General features: G+C 45.2%; 1 protein-coding gene across 4 annotated transcripts in view; it reads left to right on the top strand.

Moving 5' to 3' along the window:
• Window positions 1-23,697, top strand: part of ccdc33 (coiled-coil domain containing 33) — a 275,655-nt gene that overhangs the window by 84,833 nt on the left and 167,125 nt on the right. For all 4 annotated transcript variants that reach the window (XM_087981982.1, XM_043680294.2, XM_087981983.1 and 1 more), the window contains one exon: window positions 22,894-23,003. In XM_087981982.1, the coding sequence (XP_087838108.1) occupies window positions 22,894-23,003 (110 nt within the window). The remainder of the gene's footprint in view (window positions 1-22,893; window positions 23,004-23,697) is intronic.

The following is a 23,697-nucleotide window of genomic DNA, read 5'->3' on the forward strand; positions in this document are numbered from 1 at the left end:
GCACCTAAATTGGAAGGGGACTAATATACTGGCAGGGAGATTTGCTGGAGCTGCTTGGGAGGATTTAAACTAGTAAGGTGGGGGGGTGGGACCCAGGGAGATATTGAGGAAAGAGATCGATCTGAAACTGATACAGTTCAGAACAAAAGCGAGTCAAACAGTCAGGCCAGGCAGGGACAAGGTAGGACTAATAAATTAAACTGCATTTATTTCAATGCAAGGGGCCTAACAAGGAAGGCAGATGAACTCAGGGCATGGTTAGGAACATGGGACTGGGATATTATAGCAATTACAGAAACATGGCTCAGGGATGGGCAGGACTGGCAGCTTAATGTTCCATGATACAAATGCTATAGTAAGGATAGAAAGGGAGGCAAGAGAGGAGAGGGAGTGGCAGTTTTGATAAGGGATAGCATTACAGCTGTGCTGAGGCAGGATATTCCTGGAAATACATCCAGGGAAGTTATTTGGGTGGAACTGAGAAATAAGAAAGGGATGATAACCTAATTGGGATTGTATTATAGACCCCCCCAATAGTCAGAGGGAAATTAAGAAACAAACTTGTAAGGAGATCTCAGCTATCTGTAAGAATAATAGGGTGGTTATGGTAGGGGATTTTAACTTTCCAAACGTAGATTGTGACTGCCATCGTGTTAAGGGTTTAGATGGAGAGGAATTTCTTAAGTGCGTACAAGACAATTTTCTGATTTAGTATGTGAATGTACCTGCTCGAGAAGGTGCAAAACTTGACCTACTCTTGGGAAATAAGGCAGGGCAAGTGACTGAGGTGTCAGTGGGGGAGCACTTTGGGGCCATCGACCATAATTCTATTAGATTTAAAATAGTGATAGAAAAGGATAGACCAGATCTAAAAGTTGAAGCTCTAAACTGGAGAAAGGCCAATTTTGACAGTATTATGCAAGACCTTTCAAAAGCTGATTGGGGGCAGATGTTTAGATTAGATTAGATTACTTAGATTAGATTGCTTACAGTGTGGAAATGCCCTTCGGCCCAACAAGTCCACACCGACCCTCCAAAGCACAACCCACCCATACCCCTACATTTACCCCTTCACCTAATACTACGGGCAATTTAGCATGGCCAATTCACCTGACCTGCACATCTTTGGATTGTGGGAGGAAACCGGAGCACCCGGAGGAAACCCACGCAGACACGGGGAGAATGTGTCAACTCCAGGTTGGGGTTCACAGGTAAAGGGATGACTGGAAAATGGGAAGCCTTCAGAAATGAGATAACAAGAATCCAGAGAAAGTATATTCCTGTCAGGGTGAAAGGAAAGGCTGGTAGGTGTAGGGAATGCTGGATGACTAAAGTAATTGAGGGGTTGGTTAAGAAAAAGAAGGAAGCATATGTAAGGTATAGACAAACTAGATCGAGTGAATTCTTAGAAGAGTGTAAAGGAAGTAGGAGTATACTTAAGAGAGAAATCAGGAGGGCAAAAAGGGGATATGAGATAGATTTGGCAAATAGAATTAAGGAGAATCCAAAGAGTTTTTACAAATACATTAAGGACAAAAGGGTAACTAGGGAGAGATTAGGGCCCCTCAAAGATCAGTAAGACGGCTTTTTTGTGGAGCTGCAGAAAATGGGGGAGATAATAAATGAGTATTTTGCATCAGTATTTACTGTGGAAAAGGACATGGAAGATATAGACTGTAAGGAAATAGATGGTGACATCTTGCAAAAAGTCCATATTACAGTGCTGGATGTCTTGAAACGGGTAAAGGTAAATAAATCCCCCGGACCTGATCAGGTTACCCTAGAACTCTGTGGGAAGCTAGAGAAGTGATTGCTGGGCCCCTTGCTGAGATATTTGTATCATCGATAGTCACAAGTGAGGTATTGGAAGACTGGAGATTGGCTAACGTGGTGCCACTGTTTCAGAAGGGTGGTAAGGACAAGCCAGGGAACTATAGACCAGTGAGCCTGATGTCCGTGGTGGGCAAGTTGTTGGAGGGAATCCTGAGGGACAGGATGTACATGTATTTGGAAAGGCAAGGATTGATTTGGGATAGTCAACATGGCTTTGTGCGTGGGAAATCATGTCTCACAAACTTGATTGAGTTTTTTGAGGAAGTAACAAAGAGGATTGATGAGGGCACAGCAGTAGATGTGATCTATATGGACTTCAGTAAGGCGTTTGACAAGGTTCCCCATGGGAGATTGATTAGCAAGGTTATATCTCACGGAATACAGGGAGAACTAGCCATTTGGATACAGAGCTGGCTGAAAGGTAGAAGACAGAGGGTGGTGGTGGAAGGTTGTTTTTCAGACTGGAGGCTTGTGACCAGTGGAGTGCCACAAGGATTGGTGCTGGGACCTCTACTTTTTGTCATTTACATAAATGATTTGGATGCGAGCATAAGAGGTACAGTTAGTAAGTTTGCAGATGACACCAAAATTGGGAGTGTAGTGGACAGCGAAGTGGGTTACCTCAGATTACAACAGGACCTTGACCAAATGGGCCAATGGGCTGAGAAGTGGCAGATGGAGTTTAATTCAGATAAATGCGAGGTGCTGCATTTTGGTAAAGCAAATCTTAGCAGGACTTATACACTTCATGGTAAGGTCCTAGGGAGTGTGGCTAAACAAAGAGACCTTGGAGTGCATGTTCATAGCTCCTTGAAAGTGGAATCACAGGTAGATAGGATAGTGAAGAAGGCGTTTGGTATGCTTTCCTTTATTAGTCAGAATATTGAGTACAGGAGTTGGGAGGTCATGTTACGGCTGTACAGGACATTGGTTAGGCCACTGTTGGAATGTTGCGTGCAATTCTGGTCTCCTTCCTATTGGAAAGATGTTGTGAAACTTGAAAGGGTTCAGAAAAGATTTACAAGGATGTTGCCAGGGTTGGAGGATTTGAGTTATAGGGAGAGGCTGACCAGGCTGGGGCTGTTTTCCCTGGAACGTTGGAGGCTGAGGGATGACCTTATCGGGGTTTCAAAATTATGAGGGGAATGGATAGGATAAATAGACAAAGTCTTTTCCCTGGGGTCAGGAGTCCAGAACTAGAGGGCATAGGTTTAGGGTGAGACAGGAAAGATATAAAAGAAACCTATGAGGCCTCATTTTCACACAGAGGATGGTACATGTATGGAATGAGCTGTCAGAGGAAGTGGTGGAGGCTGGTACAATTGCAACATTTAAGAGGCATCTGGATGGATATAGGAAGGGTTTGGAGGGATAGGGGCCGGGTGCTGGCAGGTGGGACTAGATTGGGTTGGGATATCTGGTTGGCATAGACAGGTTGGACCGGAGGGTCTGTTTCCATGCTGTACATCTCAATGAGTCTATGTCTCTATAACCCTCCAAAGAGCACCCAGACTCCTATGTAACCCTGTATTTCCCATGGCTAACCCAACTAGCCTGCACATTACAGGCAATTTAGCATGGTCAATCCACCTAACATGCACATCTTTGGAGTGTGGGAGGAAACCCATGCAGACATGGGGAGAATTTGTAAACTACACACAGACAGTTGCCTGAGGGTGGAATCAAACATGGGTTCCCAGCACTGAACTGCCATGTCTAAGGATGCTGAGAGAAATTAAAGTTTTATGCAATTGGAAAAACTCACAAAGTGTAAACAGCATCATGCGGACGGTCTTAACTTGCTGAAATCACACAACAAATCCCAGTAAGCCATTAACTGGGAATTTTCTGATTAGACCTGCTTAAGAAATGAATGGCTAATTTGTCCAATTAATACCTATATGGAGAGCTAATATTACAAAACACAAATTAAAGAAATGTCTTGATTTCTGTAGAACCATTCAGTTCCTGAGGACGTCCCACTGTGCTTTGTGACTGAGGAAGTGGAAGGTTTTGAAGTGTAACCATTGTTATAATGTATGAAATTTGGCAGCCAATTGCTGCACAACAATCTCTCACAAACAGAATAGACTTTGTAGTAGTGAGGTACAAGCTTAGTCATTTGCTGAGCCATTTCAGTTAAGAGTCAACCATGTTGCTGTGAGTCTGGAGTCACATGTAAGCCAGCCCAGGTAAGGATGGTAGATTTCCTTCCCCAAAGGACATTAATGAAGCAAATAGGATTATAATGGCAATCACCACGAGACTGGCTCTTTTTAGTTCAAGATGTTATTGAGTTCAAATTTCACCATCTATGTGGTTTATATGAAGGCCTAGTCGTATTATCACTGGATAGTTAATCTGGAGACATTTCAGGGACCTGGGCTTGAATTCCACCACAGTAGAATTTGAACTGAATAAAAATCTGGAATTAGGAATCTAATGATGACCATGGATCTATTGTTGGGAAAACCCATCTGGTTCATTACTGCCCCTTTAGAGAAAGAAGCTGCCATCCTGACCCGGTTTGGCCTACATGTAAGCTAGGCAGAAGTGGTTACTGCAGATGCTAGAGATTAGAGTCAAGATTCGAGCCGTGCTGGAAAATCACAGCAGGTCAGGCAGCATCTGAGGAGCAGGAGAACCAACGTTTCTGGCAAAGGACCTTCATCAGGAATGAACACCATTCATTCCTGATGAAGGGCTTTTGCCCAAAATGTCAATTTTCCTGCTCCTCAGATGTTGCCTGACCTGCTGTGCTTTTCCAACATGGCTCTAATCTTGGCTTACTTGTGACTCCAGACCTTTTTCTACAATTAACTCTTAACTGCTCTTTGGGCAAGGATGGATGGGCAATAAAATGTTGGCCGAGCCAGCGATGCACTCATCCCATGTCTGAGTAAAAAGAGGAGAAATTTGAACCCATATCCCCAGGACATTTTTCTAGCAGTTTTAGACCTGATAATGACATGATAATCTATACTTTATGGTGTGGATGGAGGGATAAAGATTGGCCAGAATAATTCCTTTACTCTTCTTTGCAATAGTGGCACGGGACTTTTTATGTCCACCCAAGAGGCCTCAATTTATTGACAGCACCTCTGACAGTGTGTGGCACTCCCTCGGTACTCCACAGGACTGTCAGATTAGATTTGGGTTCTGTATAACCAACAGAAAACAGATCAATGACTGAAAACAGAAGAAGCTTTGGAAGAATATCAGGAAAGTAGGACCAATCTGAAATGAGAAATTAAGAGGACTAAAAAGGGTCATGAAGTATCTTCAGCATATAGGGTTAAGGAAAATTCCAAAGTATTTTTTTCATACATAGGGAGCAAGAGGGTAACTAGAGAAAGGGTTGGCCCACTCATGGACAAAGGAGGAAAGTTAAGTGTGAAGTCAGAGAAAATGGGTGAGATTCTCAATGAGTACTTTACATCAGTATTCAGCAAGGAGAGGGACATGACAGATGTAGAGGTTAGGGATAGGTGTTTGATTACTCACGGTCAATTCGGCATAAGGAGGGAGGAAGTGTTGGGTATTCTAAAAGGCACTAAGGTGGACAAGTCCCCAGATCCAGATGGGATCTGTCCCAGGTTACTGAAGTAAGTGAGAGAGGAAATAGTTGGGACCTTAACAGATATCTTTGCAGCATCCTTGAACAGAGGTGAGGTCTCGGAGGACTGGAGAATTGCTAATGTTGTTTAAGAAGGGTAGCAGGGATAATCCAGGTAATTATAGACCAGTGAGCCTGATGTCAGTGGTAGGGAATCTGCTAGAGAAGATATTGAGGGATAGGATCTATTTACATTTGGAAGAAAATGGGTTTATCAGTGATAGGCAACATGGTTTTGTGCAGGGAAGGTCATGTCTTACCAACTTAATAGAATTCTTTGAGGAAGTGACAAAGTTGATTGATGAGGGAAGGGCTATTGATGTCATGTATATGGATTTCAGTAAAGCACTTGATAAGGTTCCCCATGGTAGGCTGATGGAGAACGTGAAATTGCATGGGGTCCAGCGTGTATTAGCTAGATGGATAGAGAACTGACTGGGCAGCAGGAGACAGAGTGGTGGTGGAAGGGAGTTTCTCAAAATGGAGAACTGTGACCAGTGGTGTTCCACAGGATCCGTGCTGGGACCACTTTTGTTTGTGATATACATAAATGATTAGATTACTTACAGTGTGGAAACAGGCCCTTCGGTCCAACAAGTCCATACCGACCCTCCGAAGAGCAACCCACCCAGAACCATTCATTTAACCTTTCACCTAACACTAGGGGTAATTTAGCATGGCCAATTCACCTAACCTGCACATTTTTGAATGTGGGAGGAAACCGGAGCACCCGGAGGAAACCCACGCAGACACGGGGACAATGTGCAAACTCCACACGGACTGAGGCGGGAATTGAACGCGGTCTCTGGTGCTGTGAGGCAGCAGTGCTAACCACTGTGCCACCGTGCCACCCATAAGAAAGGTATAGGTAGTCTGATTAACAAGTTTGCAGATGACACTAAGATTGGTTTAGTAGTAGATAGTGAAAGGGACTATCAGAGAATGCTGCAGAATATAGATAGATTGGGAGTTGGGCAGAGAAATAGCAGAAGGAGTTCAATCTGGGTAAATGCGAGGTGATGTATTTTGGAAGATCCAATTCAAGAGCGAACTATATGGTAAACGGGAAAGCCCTGGGACAATTGATGTACAGAGAGATCTGGGTGTTCAGGTCCATTGTACCCTGAAGTTGGCAACGCAGTTCGATAGAGTGGTCGCGAAGGCATACGGCATGTTTTCCTTCATCGGACGGGGTATTGAGTACAAAGAGTTGCCAGATCATGTTACAGTTGTATAGGACTTTGGTTCGGCCACATTTGGAATACTGCATACAGTTCTGTTCGCCACATTACCAAAACGATGTAGATGCTTTGGAGAGGGTGCAGAGGAAGTTCACTAGGATGTTGCCTGGTATGGAGAATGCTAGCTATGAGGAGAGATTGAATAGATTAGGATTGTTTTCATTAGAAAGACGGAGGTTGAGAGGGGACCTAACTGAGGTCTACAAAATTGGGAGAGGTATAGACAAAGTGGATAGCAAGAAGCTATTTCCTAGAGTGGGGAACTCAATTCCTAGTGGGCGTCACAAGTTCAAGGTGAGAGGGGAAAAGTTTAAGGGAGATATGCGTGGAAAGTTCTTTATGCACAGGGTGATGGGTGCCTGGAACGCATTGCCAGCGGAGGTGGTAGAGGCAGGCAAGATAGCGTCATTTAAGATGTATCCAGACAGATACATGAATGGGCAGGGAGCAGAGGGATACAGGTCCTTAGAAAATAGGCGACAGGTTTAGATAGAGGATCTGGATTGGCACAGGCTTGGAGGGCCGAAGGACCTTTTCCTATGCTGTAATTTTCTTTGTTCTTTGTTCTAACCAGGACCCCCTCCTGCTTTACTTCCTCAGAATGGGGTGAGATTTCCAGAATTGCTTCATGTTAAACGTCCTGTGATCCTGAGCACTGGAGACAGAATTCCCTGGCAAAGTGCTCATGTGGGGCCAAGTTGTTTCCAAAACTGCTCTGTCCCATTTTATTTTGAAGATAGTTTGCAGAGAGCATGGGAGCAAAGGGAAGGATTCAATGGGCGCCTCCAAGTGGAGTACATTAAGTATTTTGAATGGGGAAAGTGTCAAAGGGATGTTCTAGATCCCAGCAAGACTCTAGGGAAAAGTAGGAAAATTGGGAATGAGGATGATAACGTGATTAAAATGAGAAAAGATGTCACTGCCTATCCAATAACATTGGCTCAGAATCATTAACTGCAAAGGACAGTCTCCAGATCCTAGCCTCTGTCACAGAGCAATGTGCTAGTCATAGAGTCATGGAGATGTACAGCATGGAAACAGACCCTTCGGTCCAACCCGTCCGTGCTGACCAGAGCTACTCGGGCCAATCAAGCTAAAAACACTTGAATAAAAGCAAAAAATATGTGAGAGATGCCCCTGGTTTGTTTGGATAGAGCCAAACTCAAATGCTTGTTTGTTCAATTGATATGCTACGGTACAGACCGAACTGTGTTTGTGACAATGTATTAGTACAAAGATATTTTTTATGAATAACGTATATTTTTGAAATATGAAAAAATACTGTGGGTACTGGAAATCTGAAACAAACACAGAAAGTGCTGGAGAAACTCACCAGGTCTGACAGAATCTGTGGAGAGAGAAACAAAAGTTAGTGATTCGAGTCTAGTGACTATTCTTCAGGCCACTGAAGAGGAAAAGCCATACTCAACTTGAAACACTAACTCCTGTATCTCTGCACAAATGCTGCCAGACCTACTGAGTATCTCCAACATTTTGCTGTGTTTGTTTTCACTGAAAATATTACTTTGCAAGGTATGGATTTCCCTAAAATGCTCAAAAGATGGTAAAACAGGATGGAGATTGGTGGAAGGGTTTGGGGAAAGGGGAGACCAATGTTATTTAGGTATATATCAATGCAATATCGATATATTTTCCATCATGGAGTGGCACAGTGACTCAGTGGTTAGCACTGCGACCCCACAGCAGCAGAGATGCGGGTTTGGTTCCACCCTTGGGTGTCTGTCTGTGTGGAGTTTGCACATTTTCCCCATGTCTGTGTGAATTCCCTCCAGGTGCTTCAGTTCCTCCCACAGTCCAAAGATGTGCAGGTTAGGGTGGATTGGCCATAGGAAATTGCCCGTAGTGTCCAGGGGTGTGCAGGTTAGATGGATGATCCATGGGATATGAGGGGTTACAGGGATAGGGTAGTGGGGTGAGTCTGGGTTGGATGCTATTTGGAGAGCCTTTGACCTGGCAATCTGCTTACTCGGTTCGATTTAACATTAGACTCAAGCATCCTTGGCTGTTTTGTCCTGATGCATCGTTGATGCATATCGATTTTTCTGCTTGCCTCATATTGATGGCTCAGCCCACTGCCCTGATCAATCAGGGCTCTCTTTGTGCCTTTGTAATCAGCTCAAAGACTTTCTGTTCAACCCCATTCAAGCAGCGATGCTGACTGGAGTTTCAACATGTCGACACTTCAATGTTTCCATTAAAGTATTTGATTTTCCAACATCAGATCTTTCGCTGCTCCCACTCCCTCTCCACTTTCAAATCTGATTGTCGGCCACAATTTCCTCTCCGTTGTTTTTGATTCTCCAAGCTGCCTCTCTGCAGCTCCTTGCTGAGAACCAGAAATTCCTTGCTTCACCCCCTCCCCCTTAACCTGCTCCCTCCCTCGGCTGTTTGTCCACTACGTCCTCGGTGCTCTGTCTCCTTCTGAGCCGAATTTCGAGTGTCTCATTCCATGGCTGGCTGGTCCCTAACCTAATCCATCGTCGCTAACACTGTTAGATCGTAAAATGTAGGGACAGAAATAAGCCATCAAGTTCAATGGGATTGAAAAACATCAGAAATCAGAACAAGTACAGACCACACATGGCTCATCCCCATGCCCTACCCCAGTCTGCCGTTATACTATACTCTCCCATTGCCTTCACTTTACCACTCTCTCTTTACTGACTCCCTCTTGGATGTTCTTCACCCCATGCAGGGCTATATCCAGTCCTACACTAGGATCAGATTCCCTCCAGTATGGAAACAGGCCACTTGGTCCAACTAGTCCACACTGACCCTCCGAAGAGTAACCCACCCAGACCCATTCCCCTACATTTACCCCTGAGTAATGCACCTAACACTATGGGCAATTTAGCATTGCCAATTTACCTGGCCTGTGAACTGTGGGAGGAAACCCATGCAGACATGGGGAGAATGTGCAAATTTCATACGGTCAGTCAAACCTGGGAATTGAACCCAGGTCGCTGGCACTGTAAGGCAGCAGTGCTAACCACTGAGCCACAGTGCTGCCCGAGACCCAACCATTGATCGGCACCTCTTTCTCACCAAACTCCTAAGATCCATCATCATCTCCCTGAACTTTGGGTTCAAAATATTCACCTTTTTACTGGAACTCAGCCTGTGTGTTCATTTGCTGTCCCCTCCCAAGCTCTGTAACCTCCTCCTTCCTTTGACCCACTTGTCAATTGGGTGTGTTCACAATCTTTAGCCCCACGCCATTCCATCTTACTGTTCAGGTGGCCCAAGTTGGCTTTTCTTTCTATTCATTCATGCCATTTGGGCATCGCTGGCTCTGCCAACATATATTGCCCATTCCAAATTTCCCAGAGAAGGTGATGATGAGCGAGCTTCTTGAACCACAGTAGTCTATTTGATCGGAAGATTCCCAGTGCTGTTAGGGAGGGAGCTCCAGGACTTTGACCGGTCACACTGAAGGAACAATTGAGTGGTTTCAAACCACGATGGTGTGACTTGGAGGCTAGTGTTATTCAGGACATGATATTTCGACCAGGACAACACTCCAGAAAGCATCTCACTGGCTGTGAAGACCTTTGGGGTATGCTGATTTTGAGAAGGATTCTCTTCAAATGCAAATTCACTCTATCTTTTTGTTACCCATCCAAATCCATGTTCTGGGATTAAAGCTCTAACTGAACCATCATTTACAAATATTTTCTCTTGCCTCATTCCCAAGTGAACTTGGGCATTCCTCAGGATGTAGCATGCTATTAATTGATGCTCTGGGTGACGTGTCCCAACCAGCCATTTAAATGGCAAAGAAGTGTTGATCAGTTGCTATTCTGGCCCAGCATGTTAAAGGCAGTGAATGGGAAAGTGCAGGCTGGAGATATTATGTTCTGAGGAATGAGAGTGAACATATAACTATGTCCTGACATTTAAATTGAAAGCCTGATGAATAAAGGTTTGTGCAGGAAAATGGTAGTTTTTCACCATTTGTATAGTGTCTCCAGTTGTCATTTTAGACAGACTATTGAATAGCCAGCTCATAAAAAGAACACGCTGTGCAGTTATTGACTGTTCATGGGGAACTTGCATTGAATCACTTAGAGAAGAAATACTCAGTAAGGTGTGCTTCTCACACAGCAGTTAGAAGGAACCATCAGATATTTCACTGTCAAACCCTCAAACCTACCCAGATGGATTTCCAGATGCCAGGCAATGTTGGATATCCTTGATGCCAGGAACAGTCTCAGTGTTTTAAATACTGTGGCACTGACAGCAGGCCAGAGGTTAGAAATTCTGAAGTCAGCAACTCCTCTCCTGACTTCCCAAAGCGTGTTCACCATTGACAAGGTATGAGTCAGGGGTGTGACGGAATACTCCCCACTTGTCTGGATGGGTGCAGCTCCAATAACACTCAAGAAGCTCAACACCATCCAGGACAAAGCAGCTGTTTGATTGGCACCACACCCACAAACATTTGCTCTTTCTGCTGCTCCTAGTGGTTGTGTGTACCATCTACAAGATATACTGCAGAAGCCTACTTCAGTGACAAATCCATGATCTTTGCCTGCCAACTTCTCAAAAGCAGTTAGGGAGGGGCTATAAATACTGGCATTGTAGGCGTTGCTCAGATCCCAAGGATTGTTTTAAAAGATGGAAAATCCTCTTGGGTGGAGTGTCAACATTCAGGAGTAAATGAACTCAAGGAGTTGCAATCCCAGCTGTTGGTAGTATTGGAACAGAACAATCCCAAGTTCAGTCCTCACTTGATAAACCATAAGTTTTCTTTCTTTTAATTATAGTTATTAGTCACTGAATATATTTACAAGAGGCTGCCAATGTACTTTTAGCAAAAGAACATAAAAGTTTATTACACATAAAAGAGAAACACGGACTGCATTACACTCTGCAAGAACTGTTGGAACAATCTTATTACAATCAGAAAGAAAGGTTCATCCTTTTTTTCCTGATAATATTCTTACAGATACTTAAACCTCAGTGAAGAATCACCCCTATTTCCACTTGAAAGCTTCTTGTTCAGTTGGCATGGGCTGTAGTATCACTCGATACTATTTTCTTCAGTTAATGTCTCTCACATGACCCTAAAAAACAAGCTGCTAACTCAGCTCACTAATTAATTAACATGGGTTCTCTCAGTTCATGTCTTCCATAGCCATTAAGATACGTTCCTCTGTAATATCCCATAGCCTCCTGGTGCATTCTTCTCATGACCTCTAAGCATCGCAGGATCTCTCCTGATGCTTGGACACTACTAATAACAGCCCTGCTGCTACGATGGGCAACTCTCCCTCACATGAACCATTTCTGTTCATCTGTCTCTCTCTCTCTCTCTCTGATGGTCATAAAGCTCAAGTTGGCAAACGCCTTAGCAATTATCTCCTATGGTAGCTTTCTCATTATTTAGCTGAAAACATGTGACATCTTGCAAAGCCTATTTTCAAAATAACGTTCAGGGCTTTTAAAGAAAGGTAAGAGTAAACCCCATGGCTGTGGATCTGGAGTCACATGTAGGCCAAACTGGGTTAGATGATAGATTTTCTTCCCTAAAGAACACTAATCAACCATAAATCCATACAGCATAGAAGCAGACCCTTCCATCCAACCAGTTCATGCCAAACATAATTTCACACTAAACTAAAAAGTCTTTTAAACATTGTAACTGTACCTGCATCCATCACTTCCTCTGGCAGTTCATTCCACATGCAAGCCACTCTCTGTGTTAAAAAGTTGTCTCTCATGTCCTTTTTAAATCTTTCTCCTCTCTCCTTAAAAATATGCCCCCTAGTTTTGAACTTGCCGACCTTAAGGAAGAGACCTTTGCTATTCACCTTATCCATGCCTCTCATGATTTTATAAACCTCTATAACTAGCCATGAAACGACACGACCAGCTATCCCTAGTAGCCACACACGCAGACGACAAGCAACATGAATTTGACTGGGACAACACTACCATTATAGGGCAAGCGAAACAAAGAACAGCCAGGGAATTCCTAGAAGCTTGGCACTCATCCACAAACTCCATCAACAAACACATTGACCTGGACCCAATATACCGGCCACTACAGCGGACAGCTGAAACTGACAACCGGAAGCGGCAGGGACAGGCCACTATAAATGCCGGAGGAAACACCACAGAAGCGCTTCACAGGAGGCTCCCAAGCACTGAGGATGTCACCTAGACAGGGGACGAAACGTTTGCAACAAAAACTTCCAGCTCGGCAAACAGAACCACAGTATCTGGAGGTTGGTGGGGTGGTAGGTGAGGGCCAGTAGGATTCTGTCCTGATGGCGATTGGAGGGGAGGGATTCAAGGGCGGAGGAGTGGGAAGTGGAGGAGATGCAGTGGAGAGCATCGTCAACCACGTCTGAGGGGAAATTGTGGTCTTTGAAGAAGGAGGCCATCTGGGTTGTTCGGTATTGGAATTGGTCCTCCTGGGAGCAGATGCGGTGGAGACGAAGGAATTGGGAATAGGGGGCAGGGTGGGAGGAGGTGTAATCTAAGTAGCTGTGGGAGTCGGTCAGTTCCAGCATTCCGGAAAGATCACTCCCTCTGCGACTCCCTCGTCAGGTCCACCCCCCCCCCACCAACCCAACGTCCACTCCCGGCACCTTCCCCTGCAACCGCAAGAAATGCAAAACTTGCCCCCACACTTCCCCCCTCACTTACCTCCAAGGCCCCAAGGGATCCTTCCATATCCGTCAGAAATTCACCTGCACCTCCACACACATCATTTACTGCATCCGCTGCACCCGATGTGGCCTCCTCTACATTGGGGAGACAGGCCGCCTACTTGCGGAACATTTCAGAGAACACCTCTGGGACACCCGCACCAACCAACCCAACCACCCTGTGGCTGAACACTTTAACTCCCCCTCCCACTCTGCCAAGGACACGCAGGTCCTTGGCCTCCTCCATCGCCAGACTATGGCAACACGATGCCTGGAGGAAGAGTGTTTCATCTTCCGCCTAGGAACCCTCCAACCACAAGGGATGAATGCAGATTTCTCCAGCTTCCTCATTTCCCCTCCCCCCACCTTATCTCAGTCCCAACCCTCGGACTCAGCACCGCCTTCTTGACCTGCAATCTTCTTCCCGACCTCTCCGCCCCCACCCCCTCTCCGGCCTATCACCCTCACCTTAACCTCCTTCCACCTATCGCATTCCCAACACTCCTTCCCCAAGTCCCTCCTCCCTACCTTTTATCTTAGCCTGCTTGGCACACCTTCCTCATTCCTGAAGAAGGGCTTATGTCCGAAACATCAATTCTCCTGCTCCTTGGATGCTGCCTGACCTGCTGCACTTTTCCAGCAACACATTTTTCTGCTCTGATCGCCAGCATCTGCAGTCCTCACTTTCTCCCAGTCTTGTCAGAAGTTTATGAGTTCCTACGAGATCGCCCTCATTCTGAACTCCAGCGAATATAATCCGAACAGATTCATCCTGTCAACCTAGACATTGTGCACGAGTGTCGGGAGATGGGAATTGAAACCAAATTTGTGGCTTGGAGTCACAGGTCTGACCTTCCACAGTGCCATATCTGGCTTGTGCTTTGAATGATTATGTGGTTCAGGGGGAAAAGCGAGAGATTGGCACAGGCACTGAGTCAGAGAGATGTACAGCATAGAAACAGACCCTTTGCTCCAACACGTCCATGCCAACCAGATATCCTAACCTAATCCAGTCCCATTTTCCAGCACTTGGCCCATATCCTTCTAAACCCTTCCTATTCATATACCCATCCAGATGCCTTTTAAATGTTGTAAATGTCCAGCCTCCACCATTTCCTCTGGCAGCTCATTCCATACACACACCACCCTCTGTGTGAAAAAGTTGTCCCTTAGGTCCCTTTTATATCTTTCCCCTCTCACCTTAAACCTCAGGTTTCTAGTTTTGGACTTCCTTACCCTGGGGTAAAGACCTTGGCTCTTCACTCCTATCTATGCCCCTCACTGATGTTCATTCAGAGAGCCAGTACAGGCATGATGGGCCAGGTGGCCTCTAACAATGTGCCGTAAGACTTCTGCGGTACTGGCTTTGGGGAGAGTTAGGTTTACTCTCTTCTGAGACAGACGGTGTTTAATTCGGCAGTTTTGGGCTTGGTGGTGGTAGTGTGGGGCGGGGGGGGAGGGTTGGGAGGGAGCATCACACCAGCGTATTCCCTTCATAATCAGCGCATTATGCAACTGTCGGCAGAACATGATGGGAGCACTTAGTGCCCGACAACTGATTGCAGCTAAAGACATTTATTCATCTGAAAATACTCCGATTTGTGAAGAGGAAAGGAGGTTTTGTGTTCTGACGGCTAATTATGAGGGGAGCATAGGTGAAGCTGGCAGTGTGATTATAGGCTGCTCAATGACAAAATCATTCTGTCTCGGATTTAATGACTGTCAGAGCGAAACAGGGATGCGACTGCTGTTATGTGCACAGCATGGTTATTGAGATGGGGGGTGGGGGGTGGGGGAGCCAAATTACTCGTAACTGCTCAATTCTGACACTGGCCGTACCACAGTTCTTCCACGCTGGAGAATATTAAAGTCACAAAGCTCATGAAAGGTCAGCTCGTGGAATCTGTGTGCTGTGTTGTGAGGTAAACAGCATTCTCCAGTCTCAGAAACCTGTCGGCCATGGTTGTCAAATGGCACTTTGCTTTTGGTCAGAAGATGCTGGAACTGCACAGCAACTCTGTTGGAATCTGGACAAGAGCGAGAGAGAGAGAGAGATTTACATCTTCCTTCCTCTTTGACAAGGGCTGACTGACTGATTGTCTATTATTCCCAGCATTCCAACATCCTTTCCCCTTTCCCTGCCATATGTCTCGACTCACTTGTCAATCAAAAATCAAATATATTCAATAACCCAGCCTGCACTGCTCTCTGAGAAAGAGAATCAAAAACACTAACCATCAGCTGAGAGAAAAAAAGTTCTTCCTCATTGCTGTCTGAAATGGGAGACACAAGTTTGCGAAACTGCTCCCACTGGTGGGAGATCCCCTCACAAGAGGAAACTTCCTTCCAGCATCCACCCTGTCAAACCCCTCAGAATCTCACATTTCAATAAAGTCACTTCTAAATACCAATGAGTAAAGGTGACGACCTGCTCAACCTCTCCTCCTAAGGCAAACCCAGGAATCAGCTACCTGAATCTTCTCTGAACAGCATTAAAGTACAAACAGGTCCCTTGTGAAGTTTGGGATGTGTGGATTCAAATGAAAGTACAGGGTGTCTCCTATTTATAAATGTCCAGTTTACGGATGAGATCCCACAGAGGGGTGTAATTTTATAGATCCAAAATATAAACATTTCCTGTACTTACAAATGGCTCCTTTACCTTATCCTCCATTGTGTTCTGATTTGTGTACAAATTGACTTGAATACAAATGGACTTGTGTACTAATTGACACTCACATGGACTCAGGAACACCTTTGCCAACCTGGGGGCTGCCTTTACTTCATTTTCTTTTAAAATGGGGAGCATAATGGAAAAGTCAGGGAATCATGAAGGATAGGAACATGTCCTCATCATCTGAGATTGGCTACAGTGCCCATTTTACTGACAGCAGCTAGTACTGGGCACTGTATTGAATCTGGGACCCTTCCTTTCCTCTGGGTTTTGTCCAATTTAATTGGGTACATTGAGTGGCCAACCACCTCTGGCTGAAATAGCGTGATGTGATTGTCTTTGTAGGGAAAGAGGTGGAGCTCACAGCAATCAATTCAAGGCAATAATTGCACTATGTGAATGGGAACAGTGTGAAAATCTTTATGTCAGTTACAGAAACTGAACTTTCATCCTGTGTGTGTCTGTGCGCATGCATGTCTACATGTATGTATCAGTGCATGCGTATGCATGTCTGTGTGTGTCAGGACATGTGTGTGTATATGTGTGTCAGTGCACATGTATACACGCGCTTGTGTGTATGTGCGTGTCTGTATGCGTATGTATGTGTGTGTGTGTGTGTATGTGTCAGGACATGTGTGTGTATGTGTGTCAGTGCACAAGTATGCATGTGGCTATGTGTGCATATGTGTGTGTGTTTGTGTATGTGTGCACTGACCCACATTGGTAATGGGATAATACAAAACACAGGGAAATATGGTATAAATAGCAGTCTGTGCTCAGCACCTGGCCCATGGATTGAGCTGAACTCACACATGAGTAGAGAGAGAGTTGAGTTGTTTACGTGTGGCTACATTTCAGTCACCAAGTCAGCCTGCTAATCTCAGCTGATCCTCTCCTCCCCGGGTAGGACCAGCTGTTGCTTAATTCTGGTGTTTCGGCATGGCTGCGCCTGACAATGAGTTGATTATTGTTTTCCCTTCTCCCTCCTGCTCACCACCATTGACTGGCATCTGTGGGTACCACGGAGCACGCAGGTGACTCGTGCCCATCATCTGCTCAATCTGCGCACTTCTGACGTGAAGTGTTCTTCTTTGTCAGCTCTTTTTGAATTTTGACTTGCACTTTTGATTTGAAAAAAAACACCCACCGATGTGTTCGCAGGACGTGGCTGTCACTGACCAGGTCACCATATATGGCCTATTCCCCATTGGCCTGGAGAAGGTGGTGGTGAGCCTGGGTGCAGTTGGGTCAGTACCACTGGGGAGCAAGGTTAAGGATTTTGACCCAGGCACAAATGGCCAGTGTCGCTCTGATGAGGACGCCCTAGCAGGGGCACTTGCAGTGGGTGGCATTCCCATGCAGCTGCTGCCTTCGTCCTTCTGGGTGGTCGAGAATCACAGAATTATTATAGCACATTCTGCCCCTTGTACTTGCATCCATTCTATCCCCTACTCCCCATATCCCTGTACACCACTTCTATCCAAATAGTCATCCAATGCCTTCTTGCACACCTCAGTTGAACTTGCCTCTACCACCTTGCCAGGGAATGGTGGCTGTGGATCAAGCCAATACTGGGGGAATTTCTAACCTGTTTCCCTCCTTAGCTCCCAGTTGGAGGAAGCACGAACACACCTGTTGTCCTGGGTTAGTGCTGTTAAGGCTGTGTCAGGCATCGACAGCAGCCTGGGAGCGTGACTTCAGTGTGTGAACATGTGACTTTGACATTTTAGCATCGATTGTCATGTGACCACAAGCTACTGGACTAGCCTGTGGCAGAATAGTTACACAAAGGCGCCAGGGAAAGGGCACAGAACAACAAATTCTGTTCATGGGTAATTTAACTAATTTAGGTTGTTTTTTCAAGTTCATTCACGGGATATGGACATTGCCAGCTAAGCCAGCATTTATTACTCATGATATTTATTACCCAGAGGGCAGTTAAGAGTCAACCACATTGCTTTGGGTCTGGAGTCACATGTAGGCCAGACCAGGTAAGGATGGTACTTTCCTTTTTTAAAGGACAGATTGGTTTTTCCAACAATTAGCAACAGTCATCATGAGAGCCTTAATTCCAGATTTTAAAAAATTGAATGCAAATTCCATCATCTGCTGTTGCAGGATCAAACCCAGGTCCCCAGATGATGACCTTGCTCTCTGGAGTAACAAGGTTGAGATAATGTCGCTGTGCCATCGCATCCTCTAAATCGTTCTTGCTTGTTCTTGTACAGTTTTGTCTCAATCCTTGTTATGGACTGACTGGAGATGACCTTTTTCTGCCCGATGTTCAGAGCTATGAGTGACATGGGTTTTGGCAGCTGTCCATTTCTGAGCTGCCTGTGAAAGGTCGAGTATAAGTTATGCAAATCAGCCTTGTGCTCTGATTGTTTTTATTCTTTTGAGGCTTTTGAGTTCATTAACGTGATGGATGTCAGTGTAGGCTAATTGCAACTTTTGCTCCTTCCAATCAGTATCAGCATTAAATGTTCCCAGGTTATGTGTAGCAGGGAGTACACGTTGTGATGCCTGGGATTGTACCTTAAGGAGGGAGATGAGAGGCAAGAGTACCAAGCTGTGTCACTCTCGCTACACAACGCCTGGGTACAAATGGCCTCATTGGCTATGAGGCAAGACCAGCATTGTGTTCAGTTATTCTGTGTTTGATTATGTGAGTCTGTTTACAACTGATACTCACTGAACCTGATTGGTTACGTCTGGCCGTACACTCAGAGACTAGGCAACAGAAGTTGCTGAAAATCTAGGACTGGGATAAACATACAAGCACACGTTTTGTGATTGCAGTGATGTTTTAAAAGCTTTGTAAATGAAATCAGTTGTCCACTTAGAAACTACTGTCAACTCTGAATTTCTCTGAGAAAAATCAATCAGTATGTTCTCATATACATGTGTAAAACCAATCAGAGGTACCAAGAGCATCACCAGGAGGCAGGAGCTGCCTGGTGCCAGTAGGTGGCAGCCTTTTTGGAGATGGAGGGCGATGGTCAGTGACTTTGTATGACAGGGTCAGTTTGAGCAATCACATTAGTGGCGAATTAGTACCCACAGATTTCTTTCAAGGATCTTTTTGTTATAAGGCTTCTGAGAGTTTATGTTCAGGACAGATTGATTGAAAACAAGGCAGGTTTAGGTTTGTGTGGAACTCTATTTATTTTATGTTACTATTATGTACAACTATATATAGTAATCTGAAAGATTCCAGTATCTGATCTTACATTGTAAAGTGGCTGATCCCCTGAGCCATGATGATGTTCCATCTTTAATCCACTACTTTCTGTGTAATTAACTCTGCCCACACTGTGCTATTTATGCCCTGTGGGAAGCAGCTCCATGATATCATCGTACAGTTGCTCTAGTGAAATGATCACTGGAAAATGGTTGCAGGAAAATGATCATTCCTCTTCAGTAACTCCAGAGGATGCCCATCCAGAGAGAGCGCGGAAAAGGACAGTCCATTTATGTTTAGACTTCTATGTGGTATTGGCCTGAAGTCCATATACAATAGAAGGTAGTTGTAGAGAACTATGTGCTGGCATGCACACTCTGCTTGGGCTCATGGGAAAATGAATTGAACATTGTACTTGGGAACTGAGAGGCCCCTTAACAATCTCAAGGGTGCATTAATTACAGCTGTTCACTCTCACCCTTTGAAACAACCTCCAATATTGTTTCTTTTTTATTCATGGGATGAGGGTGTCGCTGGCTGGGTCAGCATTTATTGCCCATCCCTAATTACCCAGAGGGCAGTTAGGAGTCAACCAAATTACTGTGGGTCTGGAGTCACATGTAGGCCAGGTAGATAAGGAAGCAGTTTCCTTCCCTAAAGGACATTTAGTGAACCAGATTTTTTTTTCCCAGCAATCAATTTATGGTTCTCATTAAACTCTTACTTACAGAATTCCATTGAATTCAGATTCCACCATCTGCTGTGGCAGGATTTGAACCCAGATCCTTAGAACTTTACCTGAATCTCTGAATTAACAGTCCAGCAATAATACTCTATCCATTGCCTCCCCTTCAAAATCCACCTGCTCCCAGTCTTGAACCCACATTGCATGCAGCAATCCCTTGGCAGCGTTCAGAATACACAGTAACGGCAGAGTCAATCTTAGGGTCAAGTTGAACAGTTAAACCACTCTAAGGAAAGAGGGGTTTTAGTCCTGACCTCGGAATCTTTTTGAAACAATGTTGACGCCCACCAGACTCGATCAAAGTCTTCAGTGTCAAAGGGAAATGAGCTTTTCTCTTCAACAAATCTAGAGGTTGCACAAAGAGAGGAAAAATAGGACAGTCCATTTATTTGGTGAAACATATTTCACAGCTTTCATGAAAATCCCATTTTCTGTTTTCAGGCAAATGGAAATGATCTTAAGGTTTGAATTAAGCCCATTAAAAGCAAATCCAACCAAAAAAGAGCACAAAAATCTGATATTACTGACCATAACGTTGAGCTTATGCTCATTAGAGTTTAGGAGAATGAGAAGTGACCTTTCTGAAACATTCAAGATTCTTAGGGGACTTGACAGGGGAGGTGTGGGGACCAGAGGGTGTCATCTCAGAAGTCACCCAGGTTTATTTGAAATCATCAGCTTTTGGAGTGCTGCCCCTTCGTCAGATGATGCCAATGGGCGCTGGTGAGATTGTCATTAAGGGCTTCATTTGACAGCAGAATAACCCTCCTGCAGAAGAAGGGTTGTACATCTCCTGATGCTGCCTGGCTCTTGCAACCTCCTGTTTGTCTACTTTGGATTTCAGCATCTGCAGGCTTTTTTTGTCTCTCTCTATCATTCCATGGCTAATCTGTTTGTCTTTCGTATTGCCACCCGACCTCCGATAAGGTCCCAAAAGGAGAAAACAGTAAAAGCTGGTGAATGAGACAGACTTGTCTGAGTCGTCTTGTATATATTAAAATGGAGAACCTGTAAGAACAGTATACCCATTTTCCCCTTCAGGTCTTCGATTCCCTTGCCTAACAAAAATCTTCCCTACCTACACTTTAAAAATGCTCACTGACTATGTTCATGGGTGGCAGTGCTGCCTCATGGTGCCAGGGACCCAGGTTCGATTCCACTCTTGGGTGATGGTGTGGAGTTTGCATGTTGTCTGTGTGGGTTTCCTCTGGGTGTCCTGCTTTTCTCCCACAGTTCAAAGATATGCAGGTGAGGTGGATTGACCATGGGAAATTGTCCATAATGTCCAGGAATGTATAGGCTAGGTGGATTAGCCATGGGAAATGCAGATTTATAGGATTGGGTGTGAATGGATGCTCTTCGGAGGGTCAGTATGATATGATGGGTGGAATGGTCTGCTTCCATACTGCAGGGATTCTGTGATGAGCAGGTGTAGGCCATTTGGCCCCTCAAACCTGCACCGGCATGGCTGAATTGATTGTACCCTCAACTCCACATTCTTGCCTACCCTTCATATCCTTGACCCACTCGCTGTACCAACACTGTATCTACCTTTGCTTTTGAAACATTCAAGGACTCTGCTTCTTGAGGAAGAGCATGCACCAGGTTTATCTACAAGAACTGTAAAAACATTCCTGCAATTGCAAAATGTCTGTACTAGTGCTTAGAACTTTGCACAAGATTTTCCGCTCGATTGTCAAGAAATTCCAAGTAGCTCTCTCTCTATTCTTTAGCCACTAGTCAACTGATATTTGGAGCTAAACATGCAGACAGTGTCTTGTTATGGTTTGTTACTGATAGCATAATCTCTAATTGTGAACAGTATGTGACGTGGCTTAAAAAATCCCAGCTCGTGACCTCTGTACAGAAATCATATCCCATTCTATCTGCTCTCTCTTACTTCATAAAAGATAGAGTGAGGGGTAACTGTCCGAAGAGCATCCACCCTGTCCCATGTAATCCGGCATTCCCCATGACTAACCCACCTATCCTGCACATCCCTGGCTCCTATGGGGCAATTTAGCATGGTCTACATGCATTACTTTGGATTGTGGAAGGAAACGTACGCAGATACGGGTAGAACGTGCAAACTCCACACAGACAGCTGCCCGAAGCTGGAATCGAACCTGGGTCCCTGGCGCTGTGAGCCATTGTGCTCCTTGCCCATTTGTTCGGATGTACATTTGGAAGAGATCTGAAATGTGTTGAGTACACACCAAAAATGAGCAATTAAGAAGCAGCCTCCAGGAGCTGCATACAATTCAATGGTGTGGGCAGCTGGGACGGCAGTGGAGATGCCCATGGCTGAGAAGGGTGGGTACTGTTGTAGAAGGTGGGACACTGGGAGGATAGCTCATCATTGGTGGTCCTGTCCAAAGACACAGTGTCACCTGTAGACAGAACTGTGCCACTCTGCCACTTGAGGTGCCAGTTTGAATGGGGCTTTTTTTCAGAACAGAAGAGGGCCACTCCATGCCCAAAAAATCCACTGGGACACTACTTCCATTCACCTTCTGGGTGTGTGTGTGTGTGTGTGTGTGTGTGTGTGTGTGTGTGTGTGTGTGTGTGTGTGTGTGTGTGTGTGTGTGTGTGTGTGTGTGTGTGTGTGTGTGTGTGTGTGTGTGTGTGTGTGTGTGTGTGTGTGTGTGTGTGTGTGTGTGTGTGTGTGTGTGTGCTTAATGCCATGAATTGGCACCTTAATTGACCTTAGTGTCTATTCTGATGGGCAGGTAAGCATGGCATCCACACAACCCTCCCTGGAAGCTGGCTTGCTGAAAATATTTAAGAGGTGGGCATAGATTGGCAGACCAGGATCGCCAGTTGGTAGCACAGAATTGTCAACATATTCGTTTTGGAAACCGCCATCAGTTGTGTGACTGAAAATCCATCCTATTCTCTTATTCTGTTTTCCCTCATCTCTTCACAGTGGTGATTCTGGACATTGCAGACAGCAGAACCAAGGAGCTGTTGACGAGTTACTGCATTCCTGTTGCCTACTTGCAGATGTTCCATCATTACCACGTCGAGTTGATACAGGTGGGTAGAAAAGCACTCTGTGCTAGAGTGGCATTGTGGCTCAGCGGTTAGCACTGCTGCCTCATAGTGTCAGGGACCCAGGTTTGATTCCAGCTTCTGTCTGGAGTTTGCACATTCTCCCGTGTCTGCATGGGTTTCTTCTCAGTGCTCTGGTTTCCTCCCACAGTCCAAAGCTGTGCAGGTTAGGTGGATTGGCCATGCTAAATTCCTCATAGTGTGCAGGCTAGATGGGTTAGCCATGGGAAATGCAGGGTTACAGGGATAGGGTGGATCTGGGTAGAATGCTTTTGGAGGCTGGGTATGGGCTGAATGGCCTGCTTCCACACTGTAGGGATTCTGTGATCTGAGAAACAGCGGGGGAGTTCTCTCTGGTGCCCTGACCCATAGCTATCCCTCAACCACATTCACCAAAAAATCAAGATCTGACGATTTGCCTTGTTATTTTGTGGGAGCTTGCCGCAAACGTTTCCTATGCAAGAACAATGACTACACTTCTGAACTGGGTGCACAGTGTTTTGGAATGTTGTGCGGGCACGAATGATGCAACACAAATGCAAAGGTTGTCCTTTCCCTGGCAGTAATATGATGGAAGGGTTTAATTTCAGAAAGGGCTAGCGCAAAGCAGAGAGTTTCCAGTCATGAATGGGCGTAGTGTGGTGCGCAGGGGAAAGTCAGGGTTGACACTTGGAAGTGA

The sequence above is a fragment of the Chiloscyllium plagiosum genome, unplaced genomic scaffold, assembly GCF_037043375.1.
Source record: "Chiloscyllium plagiosum isolate Xiang-an unplaced genomic scaffold, Cpla_swu_hap1 HiC_scaffold_42, whole genome shotgun sequence".
Lineage (NCBI taxonomy): Eukaryota > Metazoa > Chordata > Chondrichthyes > Orectolobiformes > Hemiscylliidae > Chiloscyllium > Chiloscyllium plagiosum.